Below are 26306 nucleotides of genomic sequence, written 5' to 3'. Positions count from 1 at the left end.
CCAGAGACCTGGGAAAGAATTCTCTGTGGTAATGCAGATCCCTCCCCATTTAGTGTCACCGGCTATGGGAGATATTTGCTGCTAGCAGTTGCAGATCAACTACACGCCATTGTAGGCAGTCTCATCATACCATCCCCTCCATAAACTTACTAAGCTCAGTCTTGAAGCCAGCTGGGTTTTTAGCCCCCACTGCACCCCTTGGAAAGCTGTTCCAGCATTTCACTCCTTCGATGGTTAGAAACCTTTGTCTAATTTCAAGCCCAAACTTGTTGATGGTCTGTGTATATCTCTTTGTTCTTGTGTCCACGTTGGTGCTTAACTTAAATAATTCCTCTCCCTCCCTGATATTTATCCCTCTTATATATTTATGGAGAGGTTTTTCATTCCTCAGATCATCCTTGTAGCTCTTCTCTGCACCTGTTCCAGTTTGAATTGATCTTAAACATGAGAGGCCAGAATTGCACACAGTATTCCAGATGAGGTCTCACCAGTGCCTTGTACAATGGGATGTCTGGACCTAATCTATCACACCCTGATGAGCAGAAGGCTCAGGCAATAACCCGAGCAAAATGGGAACATGTCGGGAGACTACTGTGTGTGCAGATCCTGGCAGTTTCTCTCTGTCCCAAGCCTCCTCTTCCGGACATTTCCATGAGATGGGAAGGTCCAACCCTATCTTTTGTGGAACGAAAAACAAATGCTCGGAATCTCTAACTGTCCCAAGGTGAGAGAATGCCTCTTTCCAAAGCACCCTGGGTCTCACCCTGGCTGGTCATGGGATATTGAACCTAGATTTCTAGGAGATTGGAGATTTTGGGCACACTAGTTTTTGGGTGTCCAATTTCTGATACCATTCATAGATTCCAAGGCCAGAAGGGACCATTGTGATCATCTAATCTGACCTCCTGTAGAACACAGGCCATAGAACTTCCCCAAAAATAATTCCTAGGAAAAGGTCCAATCATGATTTTAAAATGGTCAGTGATGGAGAATCGATCCCGACTCTTGGTAAATTGTGCCAAAGGAAATTGTTGTTAAAGCAGCCTGATTTTTCAGAAAGTTCTGATCGGGAGCATTGAGTCTTAGAATCTGACATTGTGTCATTCTTCCCTAAATCTAGCACTACTCTCTTTGCAGTAGTCCAGAACTCACTATAGAGAGTCCCAGAATTCACATCACTAACTTTCAATCCCTAATGCTCAGATGCCTGTGTCTCTGTCTCTCCCTCCGGTCACTTTTTAGTTCCAAGGATGATTTCTTTTGAGGCAGCCTACATAGAGAGCACTGTGAACAAGCTCCCATTCCTTTTATAGAGAGTTGTGCGAGCACTACTGATGCACGGGCACGTGCTGGAAATTCAGCCGTGTTCTCTTGATTTGGAAATGCTGATTCTGTAGGTGCCTTGACAGACCCATACAGTCCTGAAATGAAAAACAAGCCCTGGGCATCTTTAATTTAATGCAGTGTAGTCTAGTTGCATCCACGCTCTGCTTTCATTGCTAAGAGATTCATTCAGAACAGATAACATTTTAATGCAGATTTTTCTGAGAAAAATAGTTACTCTCTGCCATAGTTTGGATCGTTTTAAGGTATTAAATGCTGGAAGCAGTACTTTTTGGTGTGTACTGGGTTTGACAGAGCATCAATGCCCCCTACTGATAAACATTAAGAGATCTGCTTTAGGAGAGCAGGAGCATGAATAAGATACATGGATGCTGAAGTATTTTAATAATACTTTGCAGTAATACCATTCTTCATTTAAATAATCCAGCATGCTTTCTTCTTCAGTTTGATGTCTAACTTTCTCCTCTGGATACTTGCATAAATCTTACTGTTATTCCCCAGGAGCAAAGGAGACATAATATTTCATGCTGTTCATGGGTTATATAAAAATTACAGTATAGACATCACTTAAAGTTTTGCTAAAGGACGAATCCTGAAATCCTGTCACATACAAGTTCCGCTGACTTCACCAGGCGTTTTGAAGCCCATAATGACTGTTGCTTGTTCAGGGACATATGTAACATTTTTATTACGTATTCCTGCTCTCATAAAACAAAAGAGCAGATGACTTGTGCTCTTTTTACCTTAAACAGGTTATACTAATTGTCGTATTTATCTTAATTATCGAAAAATCAGAGTGCAAAGTGTTATGTTGCCCCTGATGGGTTGTCAGCAGGTGATGAATCTTGGATCCTGGATTTCTTTGGCTTTGGCTTGAGATCATGAGATCTAAAAACAGTGTCTTGATGTTGGGAGTTGCGGGGGTGACTCATAATTTATTTGAATTCACGGCGTTGGCAATCCCAACTGGGATTCTGAGCATAATTCAAGCAAAGTTATTCAAAGCGATGCCTACACATCTTCAAAGGTAACATACGATGTATTATTACAAGAGTTTCTGGGGTTGAAACAGACTGTGCCATGCTGGAGCAAGCCAGTGATCTCTCATATCCAGTAACCTGCCTTCAGATATGGTGGCCACTCACGGATTTCAAGAATATTGGCTATTCCAGTACTTCTGGGAATGGTGTAGGCCCTGTCCTCATGGATGTGACTATGCAGGCACCATGCACGCAAGGTCATGCTGCATGGGGGGGACGCCATTTTGAAGCATGTGGTGCCCTGCCCCGGCTAGTGTGACCACACACAATGTGTTCAAAATCAAGCCGCATGTGGATGCCATTTTGAAGACCACCCCATTCTGCCCCCACAGGCATGATCTCACGCGCATGGTGCATGTGAGGCAGGGGGTTATAGCAGCATGCTCTTCAAAATGGCATACCCTGCCCTGTGTTGGACAGAACCTCTTCTGGTTTTGTCTCAGTACCAGCTGGGGGACAAACCTTAGAAAAGTAGGACTGTCAGGAATGGCCTGCCTTCCTCTACCCGTGGCCAATGTCAGCAAGACAAGTACTGGCCCCAGATGCCCTGATGTGAAATTCTGCCCTGTGCAGAAAGCCAACACACGGCTAGTCCTGTTTTTGCTTTCCTGACCTCTGCAATGATCAGTTTACCTCCCGAATCCAGACTTTTGTGAGCTGTCTTCACTGGGGAAAAAAGGTGTGTTCTTAACTTGTACGCTAATATGTGGCAACTAACATGAGGTGAAATACTAGCGAAGACAAGAAAAAATAGTATGTGTGTTTGCTAACAAGTGGTGACTAACATGAAGCAAAATCCTAATGAAGACAAGGCAGTTTGTAGTTTTAATAGGAGTTAGTAGGATGAAGGCTTTGAGGAAACCTCGGGTTTATCGTGACGTGTTAACTTGTGTTAAAACTACAAACTTCCTCATCTTACCTAGGATTTTACCTCCTATTAGTTACCACTTGTTAGCAAACACGAGTTAAGAACACACCTTTTTGGCCTACTGAAGATGCACCCTTGTATTGCATAACTACAGATGTTGTTGGTCCTAAAATCAAACACCTCCTTTTTTTTTTTTTAAAACCCTATGGCTGTAATACGATGGATTTTTAAAATCTGTATAATGCATGTAGCAATTAGTAAGCAAACTGCCCCATCAGAAGATTATCTGGAATTGGAGCTCTACTGTCATAAATTAAATGTTGGAAGAAAGCAAGTGAAATTAAAATCATAAAATACTACAGACAGCATTTTTTTGTATGGTTGTTTGGTATTTTGAAGGTAATATAGCATTAATGCCCCTTGCTGATAAGCCTCAGAAGAACTGCTTTAGATTTAAGTAGAAACACAGATACATGAGGCTCGAGTATTTAGTAATACTTTGCACTAATATCATTCTTAAATTGAAAGAAAAAATCCAATATACTGTCCTCAAAACTGGTTTGTTTAAATAATAAAATTTTAATTTTATGCCTCTTCATTGCAAAAGGTCTCTGAGCCTTGACAACAAAACCAAACCTCTAAAACAATTGTTATAACAAGTAAGCCACTTTCTGGTGATTGTTTGATAATAAGAGCAAGTTGACATAACATGCCTTGCTTGGAACTAAATCTAATTCATAAGAGACAAATATAACCACAGAAATAAAAAAAGAAACCACTAAAAATATTTTAAAAGCAAATGATTAAGCAGACCAAAAATGAAAAGCATCTTGCTTAAATCTAGAGACTGCAAAATGTTGAACAGATGTATTGCCATTCACGTTGTCTGTGGAGAGCTAAATAATACATCCTTTCTCTGTATTCAGCATTATCTATTGCTAGCAAAAGAAGAGAGATCATTAATATAGATTTTATATAGTTTCTGTTGAAAATGTCAGTGCAGATATTAAGTGCTTCAATAAAAGACCCAGGGATTTCACGTGTTTGACGGCTGAATGTAATTCCTGCAATACTGTTTTTATAGTTACAATTACACCGGTACACTTCTTCCAGCTAGCACCAACACTGATGGCCCTGCACCCTGTCTGTTTATCCATTCATCTGTTTGTGATGTATAGATAATAAGCTTGTAGGAGGTCCACTCTGTATATGTTCCCCCTCTGCCTGTGATTCCATGCAGCTCCTTCTGTGTAGGGGATCCATGTGTAGAGGGAGGCTGCAGACCCACCATGATCCATTGGGTTTGCAATCAGAACTGCTGGGGTCAAAGCTTCCCTCCCACCTGTAGAATGACTGGGAGAAACTTGCTATGAGGGGCTTCTACCTGCCATCCTGTGCCAGGCCCCCTTCCACACCAATGTGTACAAAAAAGTTTGACTCAGGTCCTTGATACGTACAAGTTCTGTAGGGAAACTGGATGTCTCCACATTCAGTGCTATCCCTCCAACCCCTTTCACCAGCACTAAATTGACTCCAACTTGATTGGGGGAGGAGATTCTGAAAGAGAGGCACAGGGGAGAGGACTGTGATGACCAATATGACATTAGTGTTAAGGGGTTATGAGTCAGCACTGGCAATACGGAGGAATAATCTGCAATGACCAATAGGTTGAGAACAGCATTAGCCGGGGCAGAGGAGCCTCGGGGAGTCAAGAACATAAAGGTTTGGCTCAGATTCTGCTCTGCTGTTGAACTCAGTTGTGCTGCATTGGTGTAAATGATAGAAGGGTTTGACCCTTGATATTTGAAGGCAAGACCAAATGCAGAGCTTTTCAGAATGATGCTGCACCTCATGGAAAAGGGCTGGGCTTGTCTCGGGGGTCCAGATATATGGAATGTTACAGGATCAAACACAGGAATGTTAAACAGCAGCAATAATACACCACGCCATGAACACTGGTGTCAGGGTCATCAGTGGAATGAGTGAGTGGCTCAGGGATGATAGAAGAAATGAACTTGGCTTTCTTCCCTCTGTGAATCGTTCGATGCTCATTTAAAACAAGGAGCAATTTGCTTGAGTACTGTAGCCTACCACAGTTGTGGCATACTCAGTAGCCGGCTAGGTCCCTGGCGTCTACTTTATTTTAATTGCACATGGTCTGGCAGAATTTATGTACTTGTACACATTCTGCAACACTTAAAGGCGCTCTCGTTGGTAATGTGTGCTGTGCAGACGACGTAAAGCATAGCACTGGTGAATCCCAGCAATAGTTTGGCCACTGGAATTTCAAATCTTAAAAATATAATTTGAAGCAGATCAAATTTTATCCTGTGATTCCTAATGGTTAGGGTCCTACCAAATTCATGGCCATGAAAAATGTGTCACAGACCATGAAATCTAGTCGCCCCTCATGAAATCCGGCATTTTGTGTGCTTTTACCCTATACTACATAAGTATCACGGGGTAGCCATGTTAGTCTGTATCCACAAAAACAACAAGGAGTCCGGTGGCACCTTAAAGACTAACAGATTTATTTGGGCATAAGCTTTCGTGGTTAAAAACCCTCACTTCTTCAGATGCAACATACTATTCAGATTTCATGGGGGAAGACCATTGTTTCTCAAACTGGGGGTCCTGACTCAAAAGAAAGTTGCAGGGGCATAAGGTGGTTATTTTTTGGGGGGGTGGGAATATTGCCACCCTTACTTCTGCGTGGCCTTCGGAGCTGGGCAGCTGGAGAGTGGTGGTTGTTGGCCAGGTGCCCAATTTTGAAGGTAGCACTCCACCAGCAGCAGCGCAGAAGTAAGGATGGCATGATATGATATTGTCACCCTTACTTCTGCCCTGCTGCCTTCAGAACTGGGCGGTTGGAGAGTGGCAGCTGCTGACTGAGGATTCAGTTCTGCAGGCAGCAGCGCAGAAGTAAGGGTAGCAATACCATACCATGCCACCCTTACTTTTGCGCTGCTGCTGGCAGCGGCTCTGCCTTCAGAGCTGGGCATTCAGCCAACAGCAACTGCTCTCCAGCTGCCCAGCTCTGAAGGCAGTGCTGCCGCCTCAGCAGTGCAGAAGTAAGGGTAGCAGTACTGCAGCCTCTCCCTGCAATAACCTTGTGATCCCCCTCCCCACCCAGCCTCCTTCCCCCACACAACTCCTTTTTGGGTCAGGACCCCTACATTACAATACTATGAAATTTCAGATTTAAATAATTAAATTTATGATTTTTTAAATCTTATGACCATGAAATTGACCAAAATGGACTGTGAATTTGGTAGGGTCCTACTAATGTTCCTTCATCTTGTGTGATCTTAGGATACATTTAAAACTCCTTCATTTAAATGTACATTTAAAACTCCTTCATTTCTTTACCCTCGCAGAGTTTACTCATCTTAACTGATGTGATTGTTTGCTTTAGGTTTCCCAGGGATTTTCACTCCTTGAGTCTGAAAAGGGTGTCATTCTCAGCTTTTCCACTAGAGGCTGATCTGACTCTCTGGTTTTTCTTATTTCAAAGCTTCTAGTTTTTTTCATTGAGATGTGAGTGACACTAGTATTTATTTAGTGGTGGGCTGGAACCAGAACTGTCAGATGAGGGTTTTGTGCTACATGGTTACAACAGGTTAGTGCCTCACAGCTGGATATATCAGTGTATGGGTTAATAGTGTCCTGGCCTTCTCACTAGACCAGGGGTCGGCAGCCTTTCAGAAGTGCTGTGCCGAGTCTTCATTTATTCACTCTGATTTAAGATTTCACGTGCTGGTAATATATTTTAACATTTTTAGAAGGTCTCTTTCTATAAGTCTATAATATATAACTAAACTATTATTGTATGTAAAGTGAATAAGGTTTTTAAAATGTTTAAGAAGTATCATTTAAAATTAAATTAAAATGCAGTGCTCCCCAGACCGTGGCCAGGACCTGAGCAGTGTGAGTGCCACTGAAAATCAGCTCGCGTGCCGTCTTCGGCACCCATGCCATAGGTTGCCTACCTCTGCACTAAATGATCATTCAACCCACTGTTCTGAGCGCAGGCAATGTGGAAATTTGCCTATGGAATTGAACTGTCTCTAGTACTTAATTCATGGACTGTGCCCAGGTCAGTTCCTGCCATTGAGTCTGACTTGCAGTGGAGCAGCCCCTGATGGGAGAATCCCAACTTTTGACTAGCGCCAAGAAAATCCCATGCATAGAGTGGTCTCCTTTGTGTGTATGGTGCCAGCAAAGTGCAGTTGTTCAGCAGGGTGACTCAGACCAGAACATGTCAGCTCTGCTCCCAGCATTCCAGTTGTTATCATTGACTCTTGTTAATTGACAACTCGTGCTGAATGCAGAGAATTGATTTGTTTCAGCCGGGCACTGAACAGATTGCCATGGAAAAACCTGCAATAGCTCACTGGCCAATGAGTATTTCTTGCACCGGCATCACGGGCACTGTGAGCTTTCAAAATATGCTGTGGGTATCAAAATACGAATACAAAGGAGAGTGTTTAGTAACAGGCAGTGCAGGGGGCAGGCATGTTCTGTAACCTTTAAACACCTATTTTATCAAAGGGAGAAGACTGCTAGACATTGCTCATTCGTGTTCCAGCATCATCATGTACAGGTCCATGTATGGGGATTGAACTGAGGGACCTCCATAACTAAAAGTCTGAGTCTCTAGCTGTAGAGTTGTACCAGACCCATGTACTCTGTGGACTGGGTGCAGAAGGAGGTGGAACCTACACCAAACAATGGGGTACACGGGTACACTATGGTCAGGGCAACATAGAGGTTAGAAACTACCATGTGCATGTATGTACAGCTCCTTGCACAATAGGGCCCTGATTAGGACCTCTAGGTACTCCTAGTACAAATAGAAACTAGTAAAAAGGAAAGACCTATTGGGTCATTTAGTAGGAGCGTTCTCGAACTATGGGATCTGGCCAATGTCCTGGCGGGGCCTTGAACTTTGTTTTAGTGTTACTATTGATTGATTTATCACCTTGACAATAAGAAAATGGAAGTGGCTGCCTGCGATTCCTGGGGTGCTTGTCCCAGTTTCTGCTACAGACCCTCTCGCTGCATGGTAGCAATGGCTGAGCAGGATTTTCCCACAGTCCCATCTCCTTGCCATTGGGATGGTTGTGTTGCCCCTCCATTCTTAACACCTCCTCCCTGCAGGTGCCCAGCCAGATGCAGCAGTTTGGCTGCCTCAGGGCCTTGTGGGCAGGGAAAGGGGCCAAAAGGAGGGACTGGGGGCTGATGAGGATGTAACGCTGAGGTGACCAAATGGGGAAGTAGACTGGAGGGAACAGAGGTTCAAGGGGAAACAAGCTGGGGAGTCAGAGGCTTCCCTTGAGGCCTTGCAGCCTGATCTGTTCTCCCTGGAGTGCCTGTTCCTCTAGTGGGACATGCAGGTCACGCTGCAGTTTCATTACAGGGTGATCTTTCCACCCTTGTAAAAGCTCTGCTCAGAGAACCCAGCTCATCCCTCCCACTCAGCCCATCTTCAGTTGCACCGTTTGGCACAGAGTGGGCCAGGTTCTCCGTTGCCCTGCATCTTGCATTGTCCATTTATACTGGTACCAAGTGGACGTAAGGGCAGAGGGTACAGCACTGCACCAAATGACTGCGCAGGGCTAAAAGATGGCACACGGACGATGCCAAGCAGTGTCGAATCAGGCCGCTTGTTCCATGTTTCAAACACCTGTTCTGAATCTCCTTTCCTTAGAGTGACACACCACATACTATATATCTGCATTTGGAAGCCATGACTTCCATTAAATGTAATTCCTTCCCAGCGTGGCTTTCAACAGAGGGTAGTTTCTGGTAAATTATAATACATTCCACTCAGGCTTTCATTGTAAAGGTGCAGCTGCTAAACCATTGAAATGTAGGACTGGAAGGGACCTCGAGAGGTCATCTAGTCCCAGCCCCCTGCACTGAGGCAGGACCAAGTAAGCCCAGACCGCCCCGACAGGTGGTTGTCCATCCTGTTCTTAAAACCCTCTATTGATGGGGATTCCACAACTTCCCTAGGTAAATGAGGATGGCTATTAACCATGGATACTAGAAATAAAAAGTGATGTTGAGCCTGAGGGCATGTCTACACCGGTGCAGCTGCACTGCTGTAGTGCTTTAGTGAAGATGCTCTACGCGAGCAGGAAAGAGCTCTCCTGTTGGCGTCAGTACTCCACCTCCTCGAGCGACGGTAGCTATGTCGGCGGGAGACGCTCTCTAGCCAGCATAGCGCTGTCTGCATGAGGGGTGAGGTCAGTAGAACTGCGTCGCTCAAGGGACTGGATTTTTCATACCCTTGAGTGATGTGGTTATAGCGATATAGACCAGGCTTCACTCTCCGCTGCCTCGAGTGCAAAAAGGGGAGGCAAGATACTCCCAGATTACACCGGTCATGTTTTATATCTACTCAGCATTCACTTTGCACTGCGGTAAATGCCAACATATTGCATTGCGGTAAATGCCAACACAAGGGGCTAGATTCTCATTTACACTAACGCCCCTTTACACCACGCGACCAGCGCAAAGGAGCCTTAAAGTGAGTGTAAATGATGCTCCATTTTAAGATTCCTTTACACTGCCACTGTAAAGAGGACTTGGTGTAAAGCCTGCAGAGTATAGAACGCAACAGCCCTTCCTGCCACCCACCCACCCATACTTAGCACCAGAATGACCAGTATCCTCAAGAAGCTAGAAGCAGCTGCTTTTTAGGAAGTATCTTTCATAATAAAGAGCAATTGTCTTCAGTCTCCCCATTACTGTGAGCTTCCATCAAAAGGTTTTAATTGCACATATGTGAGGAGGTGGGGAAATAAAAAGAAAGGAAAGTGCACTGATCTGCGGTCAGGGTCCATTGTTCCAGCAGAGCTATAATGAAATGTCTCTATGCATACTGCTTCCAGCTTTCACAGGACTGGGGCACATCACTCGAGGGACTTGAAACAAGACAGTTTACCTCCTGCTTTGAACAGGAAGCACTCTCAGCAGCCAGGGTGCTGGGGCAGAGGTGGAGAAGGGAGGGGGGTCTGCTGCGCTCAGGACAAAGACGATATCCAGCTTCAGCGGGCTTGGGAGGGGTTGCTTGCTGTCCTGATTTTCACAAAGAAGTGCCAGCTGATGTGCTCATGTTCGTCATGGCAAGACATCTTGCCCCGAGCTCTGTTCCCAAGTGGCAAGTCTATGTGACCTCCACAGCTGGTATTGGAAATACGTTCTTAGTAGGAAGGCCCCCAAATTGACATACATATTGTAGCAGGAAGAGATGAAGTTAGGGATAACAGAATTGAATGTAATACTTACCCCAAAGTCAGGCCATTGGGGCCCCATGTTAATTTCTGTATTAAAAATCTGCAGCAGGAAGGTGTCAGTGACTTAGTGAAAGCTAAAAGGGAAGAAATTAGGATGGAAGTGAAGAAGATGCTGGAACTCGGGGTCATTGAAGAATCCCACAGCCAGTGGTCCAGTCCGATCATCCTAGTCCCCAAGCCTGATGGCACCCTGAGGTTTTTTAACGACTTCCGGAAATTGAATGAAGTATCCCGCATTGACGAACTAGTTGATCAGTTAGGCAAGGCCCGATACCTAACCACTCTGGATCTGACCAAAGGATATTGGCAAATTCCCTTGGCCAAGGATGCCAAGGAAAAGACTGCCTTCTCTACACCCGATGGCCTGTTTCAATACACTGTCCTCCCTTTCGGACTCCATGGGGCCCCTGCAACATTCCAAAGACTTATGGATAAGTTACTACGACCCCATGCCACGTATGCCGCTGCCTATCTAGACGACATAGTCATACATAGCCCTGACTGGGAAATGCACCTAGGAAAAATAGAAGCAGTGCTGGACACCCTGCGAAAGGCCGGTCTCACTGCTGACCCTCTCAAGTGCGTGATAGGACTAGCTGAGGCCAGATATCTCGGGCATGTAGTAAGGAGAGGTTTGGTAAAACCCCAATGGAACAAAGTGGAGGCAATACAAGGTTGGCCTCGACCAATCCGCAAAAAGCAGGTCAGAGCATTTTTAGGGATAGTAGGATGCTATTGGAGATTCATCCCTCATTTCACCACAAGAGCAGGGCCATTGACGGATCTGATAAAAGCTCGGGGCCCTGAGATAGTAAAGTGGACTGATGCGACAGAAAAGCATTTGCAGATTTACGGACAGCCTATGCTGCCATCCAGTACTCATAGCCCCAGACTTCGAGAAGGATTTCATCCTACAAACGGAGGCCTCGGAGGTGGGGCTTGGTGCCATCCTTTCCCAGATGGTAGGAGAGGAGGAGCACCCCTTCTTGTACCTCAGCCGGAAGCTCCTCCCCAGGGAACAAAAGTACTCTGTTGTCGAAAAGGAATGTCTGGTGATAAAATGGGCTATGGAGACTCTCCGCTACTATCTCCTGGGGCGGCGGTTTACCCTCGTGACAGACCACGCCCCGCTCCAGTGGATGGACAGGGAGGAACGCCAGAGTGATGAGGTGGTTCCTCTCTCTGCAGCCTTTCCATTTTTGAGTCCAGCATAGAGCTGGAAGCCAACATGGCAACGCTGATGACCTATTGCGATGTCACTGCCTCTCGTCCCAAGTAGACCAACCCCCTGATGTTGAGCAGGGGGGCGGGATATGTGATACAGCATGGCCAGAGGGCAGCAGGAGAGTGTTAGCAGGGAGCCTTATTCCCTGCAAGGGGAGAAAGGTTTGCTATAGATTAACTACAGCACCTGAAGCCAATTAGAGCACCTGAAGCCAATTAGAGCACCAGCAGTCAGTCATGTGATAAAACCCCTGCTTCAGTCAGACAGTGTGGGAGTTGGAGCAGGAAGGTTTGGTTGGAGCAGAGAGCAGTTTGAAGGAGTTGAAGCAGAGAACAGTTTTGAAGAGAAACCAAAAGGAAAGTTTGGAGGAGTGCTGCAGTGGGCTGAGAAATCCAAAAAACCCTAGGTAAGGGGCACCTGGCTTATGTAGAAGGAGGGCAAGAAGTCCCTTCACAAGCTGAAGGGCAGGAGAGGGAAGTAGCCCAGGGGAAGGAACTGCTAGTTCAAGTGGTTCATGACAAACCTCAGGGCCCCTGGGATGGGACCTGGAGAAGAGGGCGGGCCCAGGTCCCTCCCTCTCCACTCTCCTCCTCAAGGACACTAGTGGGGTAATTAAAATACTGATTCAGAGGCAAGCAATGGCGCCCTGAACCTTCCCCAAAGAAGAGAAAGCGTGAGACCCAGCATAACAGTACCGGCAATTTGCCACACAGTCAACCTCCAGAATATTGAAATTCAGGCTGTCTTTAGAAAGTTAGATTTAGACTCATTTAAGGCCAGAAGGGAACATTAAATAATGTAGTCTGACTTCCTGCAGAACACAGGGCTGAGAATATTCATCTCTAGGGCGAATTAAGACAGAATTTGACTCTGTCACCACATGCACACGCAGATGATGCTTTTCGCTGCTCCATTGCATTGTGTGGGGATGGGGATGGCGCACTATACATGCCCTGTATGACAAGATGTCCTCAGGTTGCACTATGCTTGCATTAGTTGTAACTATTGCCAAGGTGCTCATATGCCAGGGCAATTAGCTCTTGTATAGCTAAATTCATACAGTATTATTATGCACTGTTGAATGGTTGCCACTGCCATCTCCTGGACAACATCCGAACTGCTTCCCTGTGCATGTTAAGACACTTCTGCTAACGGTTAAATGAGGCTCACCTATAGCACAAAGAGTAGGGCTCTCTTAGGGTGACCAGATAGCAAGTGTGAAAAATCAGGACAGAGGGTGAGGGGTAATAGGAGCCTATATAAGAAAAAGCCCCATATATCGGGCCTGTCTCTATAAAATCAGGACATCTAGTCATCCTAGGCTCTCTTCTTTTTGGAGCAGATAATGTCAGTCCCATCCTTGCTGTCCCAGCTGGCCATGGCTGCAGCACACTGATGCCATGAATTTCCTAGATGACAATGGGCTTATTCCACTACAAGTAAACTTGTACTACTTATAAGCACAAGCTCAGTCCCAGTTTTCCATACCGTGTCCCAGGAAATTCTTTAGGATGCTTGAAATGATCCAGAGTGAAATCCTTGTTCCATTGAAGTCAGTGACACAGCTCCCACTGGCTTCAATAGGGACAGTGTTTTGCCCCAGGTTTATTTTATTAAAAACATTTAATTATTTTTTTACAAGTAGGAAATGTTTCTTCAAGAGACATGGATACACAGCCTCGAACTTGCGCTGTATTTACTAGGAACAAAGAGTCCACTGGAATATGAGTACAGTGTGATGAACAGTGTTTGGGGTGACAAGGAAAGTCAAATGAGTGTGGATGCTATCAAAGCTGCTTTTTTGCTCAAAGTGACCGTTAATGACACTTCTTTGGTGTTTCATGATGAGCTCATTGAGACAATCAGGGTATGTCTCTACTGAAGCTGGGTGGACATACCTGTGGAAGCTCAATCGGAGGCCCCAGTCAGTTACACAGCAAGTGTATCTTTACTTCCGAATGTGAAACACATGAATCTGAAATTGAATTAGAAATAGATCATTCAGGCCAGTACTTTAGTGTAGATTATATTCTACATTACTTTTAGCCTGTGTGGTTTCAAATGACTCAAACATTCTCAATGTCAAAGATTCTTTCGGCATAACATCTCCTAGTTACAGCCTTTCCTACCCATCCACACAGCTAAAACTCTTGTCCAGGCTCTCATCGTCTTTCATCTTGATTACTGCAACATCCTTCTCTCTGGCCTTGGCAAATGCAACCTTGTCCCACTCATCTCCATTCAGAATACTGCTGCATAGATCACAGCCTGCGCTTTGACCGTGTCATCCCCTCTTTGAATCCCTCCACTAGCTCTCTCTCCTTTATCATATCAAACATAAGCTGCTTGTCTTCACTTTCATGGCTCTTCATGACCTATCCACACCAAACCAGTCCTGTCTCATTCGCTGTCAGGATGTTGACCGCTCGGCCCATGATGCCACCTTCCATCATCCACTTGTTAAATTTCAAACAAGCCCCTTTGTGCTCTCTTCCATCCTGCCCCTCAACTAGCATATCGTACCGACCAGTATTGTCTCATTGTTTTCTTTATTAGGATAACATGAGTACTGTATTGACTTCTGCACCCGTACAGAGCCCTATTGATTGCACTGGGGCTTCACATGGATCAAGGAATCTACTCATGTATATGAGCTTGCGAGACTGGAGCCTAAATTAGTTGCTGTTTCTAAAGGTTGACATCAGCACTATAAGGAATGTCGTTTATACTGTACAAGAATGTAGTTCAAACACAAAACTGTCTCACCTTTTGTAGTCTTGTAAATCACCCAATTATGTTGTGGGTTGCCATAATTGGCAATACAGTTACTAGGTGATTGTCTTATTGGGTATTAATTCTTTCCAGTAGAGAAAACAAATAATGCACAATGACCATACTAGGTTTAGTCGTGTAATAGCTGTAAATCCAATTAATAAGCTTGAAACAAGGGTGGATCGTAACTTTCCACTACAGCCCAAGCTGTGTTTGCATGTGAGGGAAGGAGCACATGTGGCCTGTTCCTGAGAGAGCTCTCCATGGAACTTGCACATTTTCCATTACCACACAGTCTGAGGGTATGTCTACACTGCAGTTAAAACCCTATGGCTAGTCCGTGCCAGCTGACTCAGGCTTGTGGGGTAAGGCTGCAAGGTGGGAGGATCCCAGAGCTCAGGCTGCAGCCCAAACTCAAACATCTGCACTGCAATTAAATAGCCTCACAGCCCGAGTCCAGCGAGCCAAGTTAGCTGGCACAGGCCAGCTACAAGTATCTAATCGCAGAGTAGACGTACCCTTACTGTCTCACAATTTTTAATGTATTTATCCACACAAACATCCCTGTGAAGCAGGGCAATGCTATTATCCCAGAAAAGTGAGAGACTTGTGTACATGTACACTTTGAGCTGAGGAGGAGGGGTAATTCCCAGATCAGAGAGATTCCCATGCTAGCTCTGACTGAACTAGCACACTAAAAATAAAGTGTAAGTGAAAGAGCAGGAAGGGCTGGCCATTCCAAGTACATGCTGTGTGTGGCGGGTTCAGTCAGAGACCCCCTTGGGACTGTCACCTGATGTGCTGCAATTACCTCTGAGCCCATTTTCTCTGCCAGCTTGGGACTCCAGACTCCTGTCTTGTTTAGCCAGACACATTAGCCTGCTGCAACACAGACCCAGGGTCTGGTCCATGCCCCCAAAGCTGCAGATTTAACTGAAAACAGCTCAGCAGGTTACCTGTCTCCAGCATGCAGACACCCAGCTCCCAATGGGATCCAAACCCCAAATAAATCCATTCTACTCTGTATACACCTTATACAAGGTAAGTTCATAAATTGTCCGCCCTCTATAACACTGATAGAGAGATATGCACAGCTGTTTGCTCCCCTAGGTATTTATTAATAAGCAAAAGTGATTTTATTAAGTATAAAAAGTAGCATTTAAGTGGTTTCAAGTAATAACAGACAGAACGAAGTGAGTCACCAACTAAAATAAAGCAAAAACATGCAAGTCTAAGCCTAATACATTAAGAAACTGATTACAGGTAATATCTCACCCTCAGAGATGTTCCAATAAGTTTCTTTCACAGACTAAACTCCAAATCAGGGAAACACTAGACTATGTAAAGCATGTATGGGGACAGCACAGTCACATACAGTGCAAGATGTAAACATTTACAGTAGGCTTTTCTTATCCAAAGCCCATTGAAATCACTGGAAAGACTCCTATTGACTTCGGTAGGCTTGGGTACGGTCCTTAGTATACCTTAAAATAAAGACAAGGGGCTATTTTACTGGCTTTCTTTCTTTAATTAGTATTTAATTATATAGCCCAGACTCTAGTATCATGCAAGATACTTTCAGTATGGCTTTGGTGTCCATACTGAGGATGTAGTAACATTTGTCTATTTCAAGGAATCATGAAAGTTTCAGTGGGAATTGGTTTCTCACACGACGCTTTACTATTAACAATACTTGAATTGTGTATTTAAAAAAAACAAACAAACAAACCTTTCAGTGCTCCAGTTCTTTGTTTTTTCTTATTCCCCAAATGTCCTTTAAACACCCAGAAATCACAAGAGAATAGGGGTGGTCTTGTGGTCAAGACACTGACACGGAACTCGGGAGAACTGGATTTAATACCTGGCTCAACTACATATGACCTTGGGCAAGTCATTTAATCTCTCTGTGACTCTATTCCCCACCTGTAAAATAAGCATAATAACACTCCAGCACATCGTTACTCTTGTCTGGTTAGCTATGCGCCCTTTGGAGCAGGACTGTTTGTAAGGATGATCTAAATGCATATGTTGTACCAATGTAATGGTATCAGTTTGGAAAGTTTTAGAGCAGGACAAAGGTGCTTATATAGGTAAAGCTCATGAAATAATATAAGCACCTTTATATGAGTGTCACTATAACCAACTAAGAGCTGCACCAGTTTAAGGCCTGGTCTACACTGAGGGGAGGATCGATCTAAGATACACACCTTCAGCTGCGAGAATAGCGTAGCTGAAGCTGACGTATCTTAATCGACTTAGATTGACTTATTTTGCAGCCTCGTGGCACTGGATCGACAGTCGCCACTCCCCCATTGACTCCACTTCCGCCTCTTGCCCTGGTGGAGTTCAGAGTCGACGGGGAGCGCGTTCGAGGATTGATGTATCGCATCTAGCTGAGACGCGATACATCGATCCCCGATAAATCGATCACTACCCACTGATCTGGCGGGTAGTGTAGACATACCCTAAGTATCTCTTTCTAAAACAGATACAATTAAATTGGTCCAAAAACTGTCTACCAAAAATTGGGTAGGTAGTCCCTCATAGTGCATTGAGCCTAGCACTATGTGGCCTTATTCTTAATTGGTGTTATCGTAGCTATAACAACAATAATTTAGGTAGGCATTGGATCTTTGAGGCTGTTATCTTAGATAAATATTGACTTCCTTGTCAGCTATCTTTGAAATAATCCCCTCTTTGACACAGACACAGAAAATGTCAGAGTCCCATGGTTTGGTAAGTAGGTTATTTTTGGGGAGTGGGCTGTGGACACGGGGAAGGGGTTGTACTATCTTTCAAGCGTGAAATCTCCATTCTGGATACCAGGCCTGAGGCTGGGATTTTTAAAGGGGCTGGTTGGCTATCAATAGAAGTTAGGCAGCGTTACTCAGTAAAGCCTAGAATGGGGCAGCACATTTTAAAAGACGAGGAGTTTGCAGATTTGGAAACTATGGCAGTAATTTATGTGGCCTTTTATTCCATTTTGGAATGAAATTGATTAATACATTTCTTTTACGAGAATAATGGACAGAATGTTTAAAACCCATTTTATTTGCAACGTGCAAACGGAATGGCAAGTTAGCAAATGGCAAATATTTATTAGGATGAGTCATGCTTCTAGTTCCATTATTGTGTTGTACTATACTGCTCTAATTAGTCATTTTGATGTGGAAGCTAGGTTGGCATGTGTATTTTAAAGTATGGTTTCACTTTTTAAATAACGATTATTAGAGTTAGATGTGCTGTCCATCACCAAAATATCTGAGTACCTTAATAAAATTAATAGGAATAACAAAGTCTCTAGTGCACTTTGTGGAGTCTTCATATTATCATCAGGTTCATTGGGTAAGCAATTTAAGACTGGATCAGTACTTAGGAGACCACCGAGTTGCTAGAGAAATTGTAATTCAGTTGGTAGATGCTCTTCTTAAAGAGTCAGTCCCTGAATATGATGCTAGGGGTGCTATGCCACTGGAATGCTGCTTTTCTGAAGAGCTATAAACTGAAATCCTGATCACTTGTGGCCATTTCAAATGAAATGTCTCATGGCTCCTTTCACAGAAGTAGAATGTTGATTCCAGTCTCCTGTCCTCATGCTAGATTGGATGATTATTATTATTATTTATTTTATTGTACTTATTTGCTGCCTAAACTCCCCTTGCAGTTATCATGTATTACTCATTAAATGCTAACAGAGTGATTGGTGCTGTACAAGACCCAGGAGAAGACGTGGTCCTTGCTGTTATAAACAGATAGTTAAGGGTTAATGTCTCTTTTATGTGTAAAGGGTTACAAGCAGTGAACCTGGAACACCTGACCAGAGGACCAATCAGAAGACAAGATACTTTCAAATCTCGGAGGAGGGAAGTCTTTGTTTTGTGTTGTTTGTTTGTCTATTGTTCTCTCTGGGTTCTGAGAGTGACCAGACGTACCTACAGGCTCTCTAATTTTCTGTTCAAGTAGTAAGTACAAGTAGAAAGGTGGTTTAGTCTTTTTGATTGTTTTCTTTATTTGCAAAGGTGTATTTTGCTGGAAGGATTTTAATTTGTATTTGTGCTGGGGGGAAGGCTTCTCTCTAGTGTCTATAAGCTGAAAGACCCTGTAACATTTACCATCTTGATTACAGAGACAACTTTTACTTTTTTCTTTCTTTTATTAAAAGCTTTTCTTTTTTAAGACTTGATTGATTTTTTCCCCTTGTTGAGGCTCAAGGGAATTGAGTCTGTACTCACCAGGGAATTGGTGGGAGAAAAGGAGAGAGAAAGGAAGGGGGAAGGTGGAATTCCTCTGTTTTAGATTCACGGAGCTTGAATCTGTATTACCTCTTGGGGAGGGGAAAAGAGGAGGGGGGAAGGTGCATTCCTCTCTGTTTTAAGATTTAAGGAGTTTGAATCACAGTGATCTTTCAGGGTAACCCAGGGAGGGAAAGCCTGGGAGAGGCAACGGTGGGGGAAAGGGTTTATTTTCCTTGTGTAAGATCCAGGGGGTCTGGGTCTTGGGATCCTCTGGGAAGGTTTTGGGGGGATCAGAATGTACCAAGCACTGCAAGTCCTGGTTGGTGGCAGCACTATAAGATCTAAGCTGGTAATTAAGCTTAGGGGGATTCCTGCTGGTACCCCATCTTTTGGACGCTAAGGTTCAGAGTGGGGGTTATACCATGACACTTGTCCTGAGGTATCTACATCCTAAGCAGATGGAAAACACAAACCGGACACAGGAGACTCAGAGGAACAGAATCTTGCCTCTCCTTTTGCAAAACAAATGAGGGTGCAGCTTCCAGTGCTGAAAGAGGATTTTGTGCAAGCTAATGATACAAGAACCACCCATGCCAAGGCCCTGTGTTGTGCAACCCCTCTGGTTCTCTTGGCTCATTTGTTTCCTATGGTGCCAGAGCTCAGCCACCAGCCACTGTGCTTGGAATTCACTGTAGTGGTGGATTCTGTCAGGTGGAAGGGGGAGCACTTGGATTAATATTGACTCTTTAAGTATTAAGTGGATCTATGACTGGGTGGTAAGATGCACATAGAGTAGAAGACAATCTAACCCATCCCCCACTCCTACCTAGTCTCCTAGTGTCAGTGCTGATTCCTAGGGTGATGGGGTATCTAGTGGGAAGTAAAAAACAATATTACAAAGCTGGCACTTCTCCCTCCTTGCCTTCTGTGAAATGCAGATCTCCCCTTGCAGATGGAGGTGAAGATCTGAACTATAGCACTGGCATTTCATCAATTCCTATCCTATTGATCGACGCCAGCTTTCAACGGGGTAGGATATCCCCAATTCGTGTAGAGTTAGTTCCTCTCCTAGAAGGCTGTGTTAGTGGGGCAATAAAGTGATAAGCATCTTCGCTGTTTTGAGCTCTCCGGGGAGACTTGCTCATTTGTCAGTTATGTGGATTTCTGGTAAAGCAGATGGCTCAGCCCTCATTGGTTGCAAGGTGATCTACTGAAAAGTCTCTGATTTAAGGACTGTCACTCTGTGACATTCTGTACCTCGGGGGAACACCCTGCACCCCCATGTTCATCATTATAATATGATTGTGTGGTATCCAATGCAAAGTTTGTCATGTTCGAAGGCTCATGATGCGCTGAGCATTGTTCTTATAGTAATGATATAGGTTGTAATTTCATGTATATAGTTATGAGGCTGAAAATGTGTCCTCATGGCTTAAAACAAGCCCAGGCAAAACTCTCCAGGAGCAGAGGAGCAGTTCACACCTCACCAGGGCATATATGGGACAAACCCAGCCCAGCCTCACAGGAACAAAGGACACTGACCTAGGCACCAACAAAGGATCTGTTGGACTCTCGAGTGAGTCACCCCCCTTCCCTTGGTCAGTTTGGGACTGTGATGAGATAATGCTCCCCTCACTCTGAAGGGGCAGGGGCAAAGCCAAGAGAGAAGAAAGAACATGATAAACATGAACATCTCCATCTTCAGCCACCACCATCAAGTGTCTGAAGCGCTGATCAAAGGGGAGAGCCTGGCTGAAGGGCAACCAGCCAACCTGTGGTGAGAAGCATCTAAGTTTGTAAGGGCACTGAAAATGTTAAGATCAGCTTAGAATGTGTTTTGCTTTTATTTCATTTGACCACATCTGACTTCTTATGCTTTGACTTATAATCACTTAAATTCTGTCTTTTGTAGTTAATAAATTTGTTTGTTTATTCTACATGAAGCAGTGCGTTTGGTTTGAAGCGTGTCAGAGACTCCCCTTGGGATAACCAGCCTGGTACATATCAATGTATTTGTTAAATTGATGAACTCATACAAGCTTGCAGCATCCAGCGGGCATAACTGGGCACTGCAAGATGGAGGTCCCTAGGATTATGTCTGGGACCGGAGATATTGGCTAGTGTCATTCAGTTGCTTACTCAGGAGTTGGGGGTTCTCACAGCAGAGCAGGGTAAGGCTGCTCCCAGAGTCGAGGATTGGAGTGACCTAGCAGATCACCAGTCCAGATAATACCAGGGGAACATCATGCATTCACCCAGAGAATGAAAACTAAAAACTGCAGAAAGCAGTGACTTTTAAATTTTATATCAGTACGCTAGCATTCAACTTAAAAATGAGGAAAAAAGTGAAAAATGTGTGTTTCTGAGAATTGAATATAAGTAGAGCCCTACCAAAGTCACAGCCATGAAAGACACGCAATGGACTGTGAAATCTGGTCTTTCGTGCGCTTTTACTCTATACTATAAATTTCACGGGGGAGACCAGTGTTTCTCAAACTGGGGGATCTGGCCCAAAAGGGGGTCACAAGGTTATTTTGGGGGGGGTCATAGTATTGCCACCCTTACTTCCACGCTGCTGCCTTCAGAGGTGGGTGGCCAGAGAGTGGTGGCTGCTGACCAGGGGCCTAGCTCTGAAGGCCGCAGCACAGAAGTAAGGATGGCAATACCATACCTTGCCACTCTTACTTCTGCGCTGCTGCTGGCAGCGGCTCTTCCTTCGGAACTGGGCTCCTGGCCAGCAGCTGCCCCTCTCTGGCCACCCACCTCTGAAGGCATCGCCACTGCCAGCAGCAGCACAGAAGTAAGGGTAGCAGTACTGCAATTCCTCTACAATAACCTTGCAACACCTCCCCACCCCCACAACTCCTTTTTGGGTCAGGACCCCTATAATTACAACACCATGAAATTTCAGATATAAATATCTGAAATCATGAAATGTATGATTTTTTAAATCCTATGACTGTGAAATTGACCCAAAAGCACCATTAATTTGGTAGGTCCCTAATTATAAGGATTAATTACCAAACTTCATGCCATTTGAGTAAGCCGTTAAAAAAGAGGCTATGTTGTTACCGGGGTTTTCAGAACCCCCAACAGGGGCAACTAAACTATTTTGCTCTAGGTGGTGTTAAGAATAAATCAACAAGAACTCAGTGATTCTGTCTGATCGAGGATTAAATGCAAATCAGCATGCTCTTGACTAACACTGCAGTTTATTAGATTTAAGCACACATGAACATAAGCAATAGCTTTAGAACATCCCAGATACTTATCTAACATCTGGAACAGTATTGAGGTTCTCGGGGCCAGCTGCTCACCCACCAAGAAGAAAGGGTATCAGGAAAAACATCTCTCAAGATGGCTTCAGAGGGCTGCTCCAAAGTACTGTATTAGCTAATTTTTTATAACTAACTTCTACAAAACACATAGGCCATAATGACCCCTCCTGGATCATCACTTTTCCTAACTTTCAGTAAACTTTCTAATATCAGAGGCGTTTAGGCTCAAGGTTTTCCACTCACCAGAGTTTCAGTCTCAGTTGTTTACTTGTCTGTCTCCTCTTCCCATTCTGATTAGCAGAAGCTGCCAGCTAGATATAGAATACCAGAGTTGGAAGGGATCTCAGGAGGTCATTTAGTCCAACCCCCTGCTCAAAGCAGGCCCAATCCCCAGACAGATTTTTGCCCTGATCTCTAAATGGCCCCCTCAAGGATTGAGTTTAGCAAGCCAATGCTCAAACCACTGAGCAATCAACCCCACCTTGCTTCTGAAAGCCTGTCTCCAAATTAACCCTTAACTACGTGGTGTTTTATTTCATTACTTCAGGGTAGCTGAATGCACATAACATGGTTGCAATTAACTTGATCACTTTCTGGGGTATACACACCCCTCAAATCTAGGGCAAAGTGATCAACCTGTACAAGGAACCCAAATTCTGTGATCAGCTAAAGTGGGTGCAGCTAATTTGTGCAGTTAATTGTTATTTCTGCAAGAAGAAAAATAATGTGGGCCTCGTATGCCATAGAATTAACCCCTGGCTTCAGAGTTGTGCTCCTGATCCTTAACTTTCATTCTGAAAAATAAATTGTGGGAGGGATTTTCAAAAGCCATCATAGAAGATTAAGGTTGGAAGAGTCTAGTCCAACCCCCTCCTCAAAGCAGGACCAACCCCAGTTAAATCATCCCAGCCAGGGCCTTGTCAAGACGGGCCTTAAAAACCTCTAAGAATGGAGATTCCACCATCAGCCTAGGTAAACCATTCCAGTGCTTCACCACCCTCCTAGTGAAATAGCATTTCCTAATATCCAACCTAGACCTTCCCGACTGCAACTTGAGACCATTGCTCCTTATTCTGTCATCTGCCACTGAGAACAGCCGAGCTCCATCCTTTTTGGAACCCCCCTCAGGTAGTTGAAGGCTGCTATCAAATCCCACCTCACTCTTCTCTTCTGCAGACTAAATAAGCCCAGTTCCCTCAGCCTCTCCTCATAAGTCATGTGCCCCAGCCCCTGGCGTTGGACTAAGGGATATGATAGTTTCACCTATTGAGTTCAGTGGAACCAGGGTTTGCAAATGTACCTTATGTTTTTAGCCTTCATGAATGTGAAGAGACTGAAGATGTGACCTGAGCAGAACTGATGGAGTGATATCTGCCTGAGTATGCAGAAAACTTGAAGAAATATCCCGAGAGGTGTGAACTACCCCATATATCCTAATGGCTTGTTGTCATTTTTAGGTTTCAGAGTCCATCTCCAGCATACTGACAAGTGAAAATGCAGGGACAGTATAAAGGAAACTGAATGTAATGTAAACAGAAAAAACACAATGCCTACGGCACTGATTTAATTATTCATTTTCATATTTAATTCAGTGATGTGAACACTTGCCAAATTTGAATTTAAGCTTCTGTAGACCTGACAACTGCCTCCTACCTGCTGTATCTAGCCAGGCCTGCTTTTGGTCTGGCATCTGTCAAACACTCCACATCTTTTGTGGCTCCCTTGTGCATCCTTGACAAAATGTGTGAGCGCAGGGTCAGGCCAGGAGCTAGATAGATGCACAAACATCTTGTAAATGGCTCTTTGTGGAAGAATTGCAAGAAGGGTATAGTAAACGGCTAGTCCTATAATCTTGCAACACTATATTTTGAATCCACTGCAAAGTGACTTTAAAATAAAAAAAAGACAATTAAGATCTGGGTTTTATTCCTGCCCTGATTTTTTTCCCTAGCTCACTGCTACGTAGCTTTGCATTCACAACATCTCTTGAAACATACGCATAACTAATGTGCCTCCATTGTGAAAGATGATTGTAAACAGGATCCTGGATTTTGAGTTTTTGTTGCTCTGCACCTCGTGCAGGCATTTGTGGTGGTACAAAGTGGGTGTGAAATGCTACCAGGTCAGCATGTGTTCACACATAGTGCAGCGTGATGAAGAATCAGGCCTGCTTTGTACTGAATGGTGCCACTGGTGGTCCAGCTTTGGGCTATCCAGATTTTGCTCCTGCACAGCTCTGATTGGTGGTCAATCATACAAGGGAAGAGAGCATTTTGTGGCACTTTTAATGTGTTCACAAGACAACATGATAATGTTAAAAATGATGTGCTGGATTCAGGTTGTTGTGCTAATTGGTCCCATCGCAAACTGGCGGAAAGGCCAAGCAGCGAATGTGTTTATCCCAGTGGTTCTCAAACTTTTGTACTGGTGACCCCTTTCACACAGCAAGCATCTGAGTGTGACCCCCCTTATAAATTAAAAACACTTTTTACATATTTAAGACCATTATAAATGCAGGAGGCAGAGCGGGGTTTGGGGTGGAGATTCACAGCTTGCAACCCCCTGTAATAACCTTGCGACTCCCTGAGAGGTCTTGACCTCCAATTTGAGAACCCCTGGTTTATCCTTTCACTTCTGTGGCATAATCCCTCCTGGTCAGGGCTGAGGGAAGTGGGGGTCAGCAATTTGGGGAAGAGCTTGCAGTGCTGTGGCCCTGTCAGATCTGTTTGGGGGCTAAATAGAAGGCTTCAGTCTCCAGGGCTGCCAAGCCAAAATTGTTCACCAGCACTACATTAACAAACATTACAGTGAAACAAAAAATGAGACCAGGATGGATCCTGGTGCAATAAGCACATTTAAAGGAGCAGACTCAGCCCAGGGTCTATGCTGGAGCAGACCCTGAAAGGAATCCTAGTAGTACAAAAGTAGGCACAACCGCCTTCCGTTTGCTAGGAAAGGGAAGGAGGGGTTGTAGAAAGTGTGAAGCCCAGAGCAGAGGAGTGGTCACAGAAAGAACTGCTGGGAGACAGACTGGGTCCATTGTTCCCCTTGGCAGATTTTGGGCTTCTCTTGAATAGATTTTTAAAGCTTCCCGTGTAAGAAGCAGCTCCATGAAAAGGCAAACTCGCTTTACCTGGAGAGGAGTCCCCATTCTGGGTCACACGGGGCTTCTCTGAACTAGCATGGTATATACTCTCCCCTGCGCTGGCTGAATTCCACAGCTGGAAGCTGATGGCTTTTGGTCCCCACAACCCTTGTCCTTTCAAACGCCCCCTCTTCCCCCCGCCAGTATGCACTGATTTTTAGGTTGTTGCCACCAAAGTCTATGGTGCTGCTTGCTGTCCTGTTAGTTTGGATGAAACGTCGCTGCTGGTGACACTCATACGCCTTTTGATAAAGTAGCCGCCAAAGCTCCAGTCCCTCTGTGAGCCATGCTGCAGATCCACTTCGATCTGAGACATTCATTAGTGTCGTTTGCCAAAAGGTTTATGTAACAGATGTTACAAAGCAGAGAGAGACACACACACACACACACAGCAATGCTGGAAGAGCTGTTGGGGTGATGGAGGGAGGATATTCCGTGGGACTAAAGTAGCTCAGAGACACAGCTGCATCTGCTAAACAGCAACTAATGTCTCTGTGTGATCATGCTGTATTTTCAGCTTGTCATCATGGCTGGGACCATTCTGCTCGCCTACTACTTCGAGTGCACTGACACTTTCCAGGTGCATATCCAGGGTTTCTTCTGTCAGGATGGAGATTTGATGAAGCCTTATCCAGGAACAGAGGAGGAGAGCTTTATTTCACCTCTGGTGCTGTATTGCGTGCTGGCTTCGACCCCGACAGCTATTGTAAGTATAAAAACACTTTCATTCTTCAATGCTGATGCAGAAGAAGAAGAAAAAATCCCTATAATCCCTGATTTTCCTTTTCCCCTCTCTTCTTTTCAAACTGTAATTGATGTATGATTCTGTTGTAGCAAAACAAAGAGAGCAGACTCATAAAATCCACATCAGTTATCCACAGAGGTTCTGGTTAATTTTAATACTCAAAAAAAAAAGCAAGATGAAGCTCCCTGCAGTTTAAGAATGTACAGTAGCTAGCTCACTTTAATAGTTGGCTATGAATTGCATGGTTTCCAGAGTGGCCCCAAATGCAAAGGTTATGTGTTCTTGGCAATAAAATAACTGTAATAAGATTTGAATCAGATCTGAAATGATACAGCCAGGACTATTTGCTG

The 26306-nt window shown here is 44.4% G+C and overlaps 1 protein-coding gene across 3 annotated transcripts in view; it reads left to right on the top strand.

Annotated features, from left to right (window-relative positions):
- The window catches only part of PLPPR1 (phospholipid phosphatase related 1), a 199892-nt gene that overhangs the window by 109417 nt on the left and 64169 nt on the right, over window positions 1-26306 (top strand). For all 3 annotated transcript variants that reach the window (XM_030567865.1, XM_030567864.1, XM_030567866.1), the window contains exon 3: window positions 25729-25917. In XM_030567865.1, coding sequence (XP_030423725.1) covers window positions 25729-25917 — 189 coding nt within the window. The remainder of the gene's footprint in view (window positions 1-25728; window positions 25918-26306) is intronic.

This window comes from Gopherus evgoodei, chromosome 6, assembly GCF_007399415.2.
Source record: "Gopherus evgoodei ecotype Sinaloan lineage chromosome 6, rGopEvg1_v1.p, whole genome shotgun sequence".
In the NCBI taxonomy this organism is placed as follows: Eukaryota; Metazoa; Chordata; order Testudines; family Testudinidae; genus Gopherus; species Gopherus evgoodei.
The sequence above is the reverse complement of the archived record's forward strand: the minus strand, read 5'-3'. Positions and strand labels throughout refer to the sequence as shown.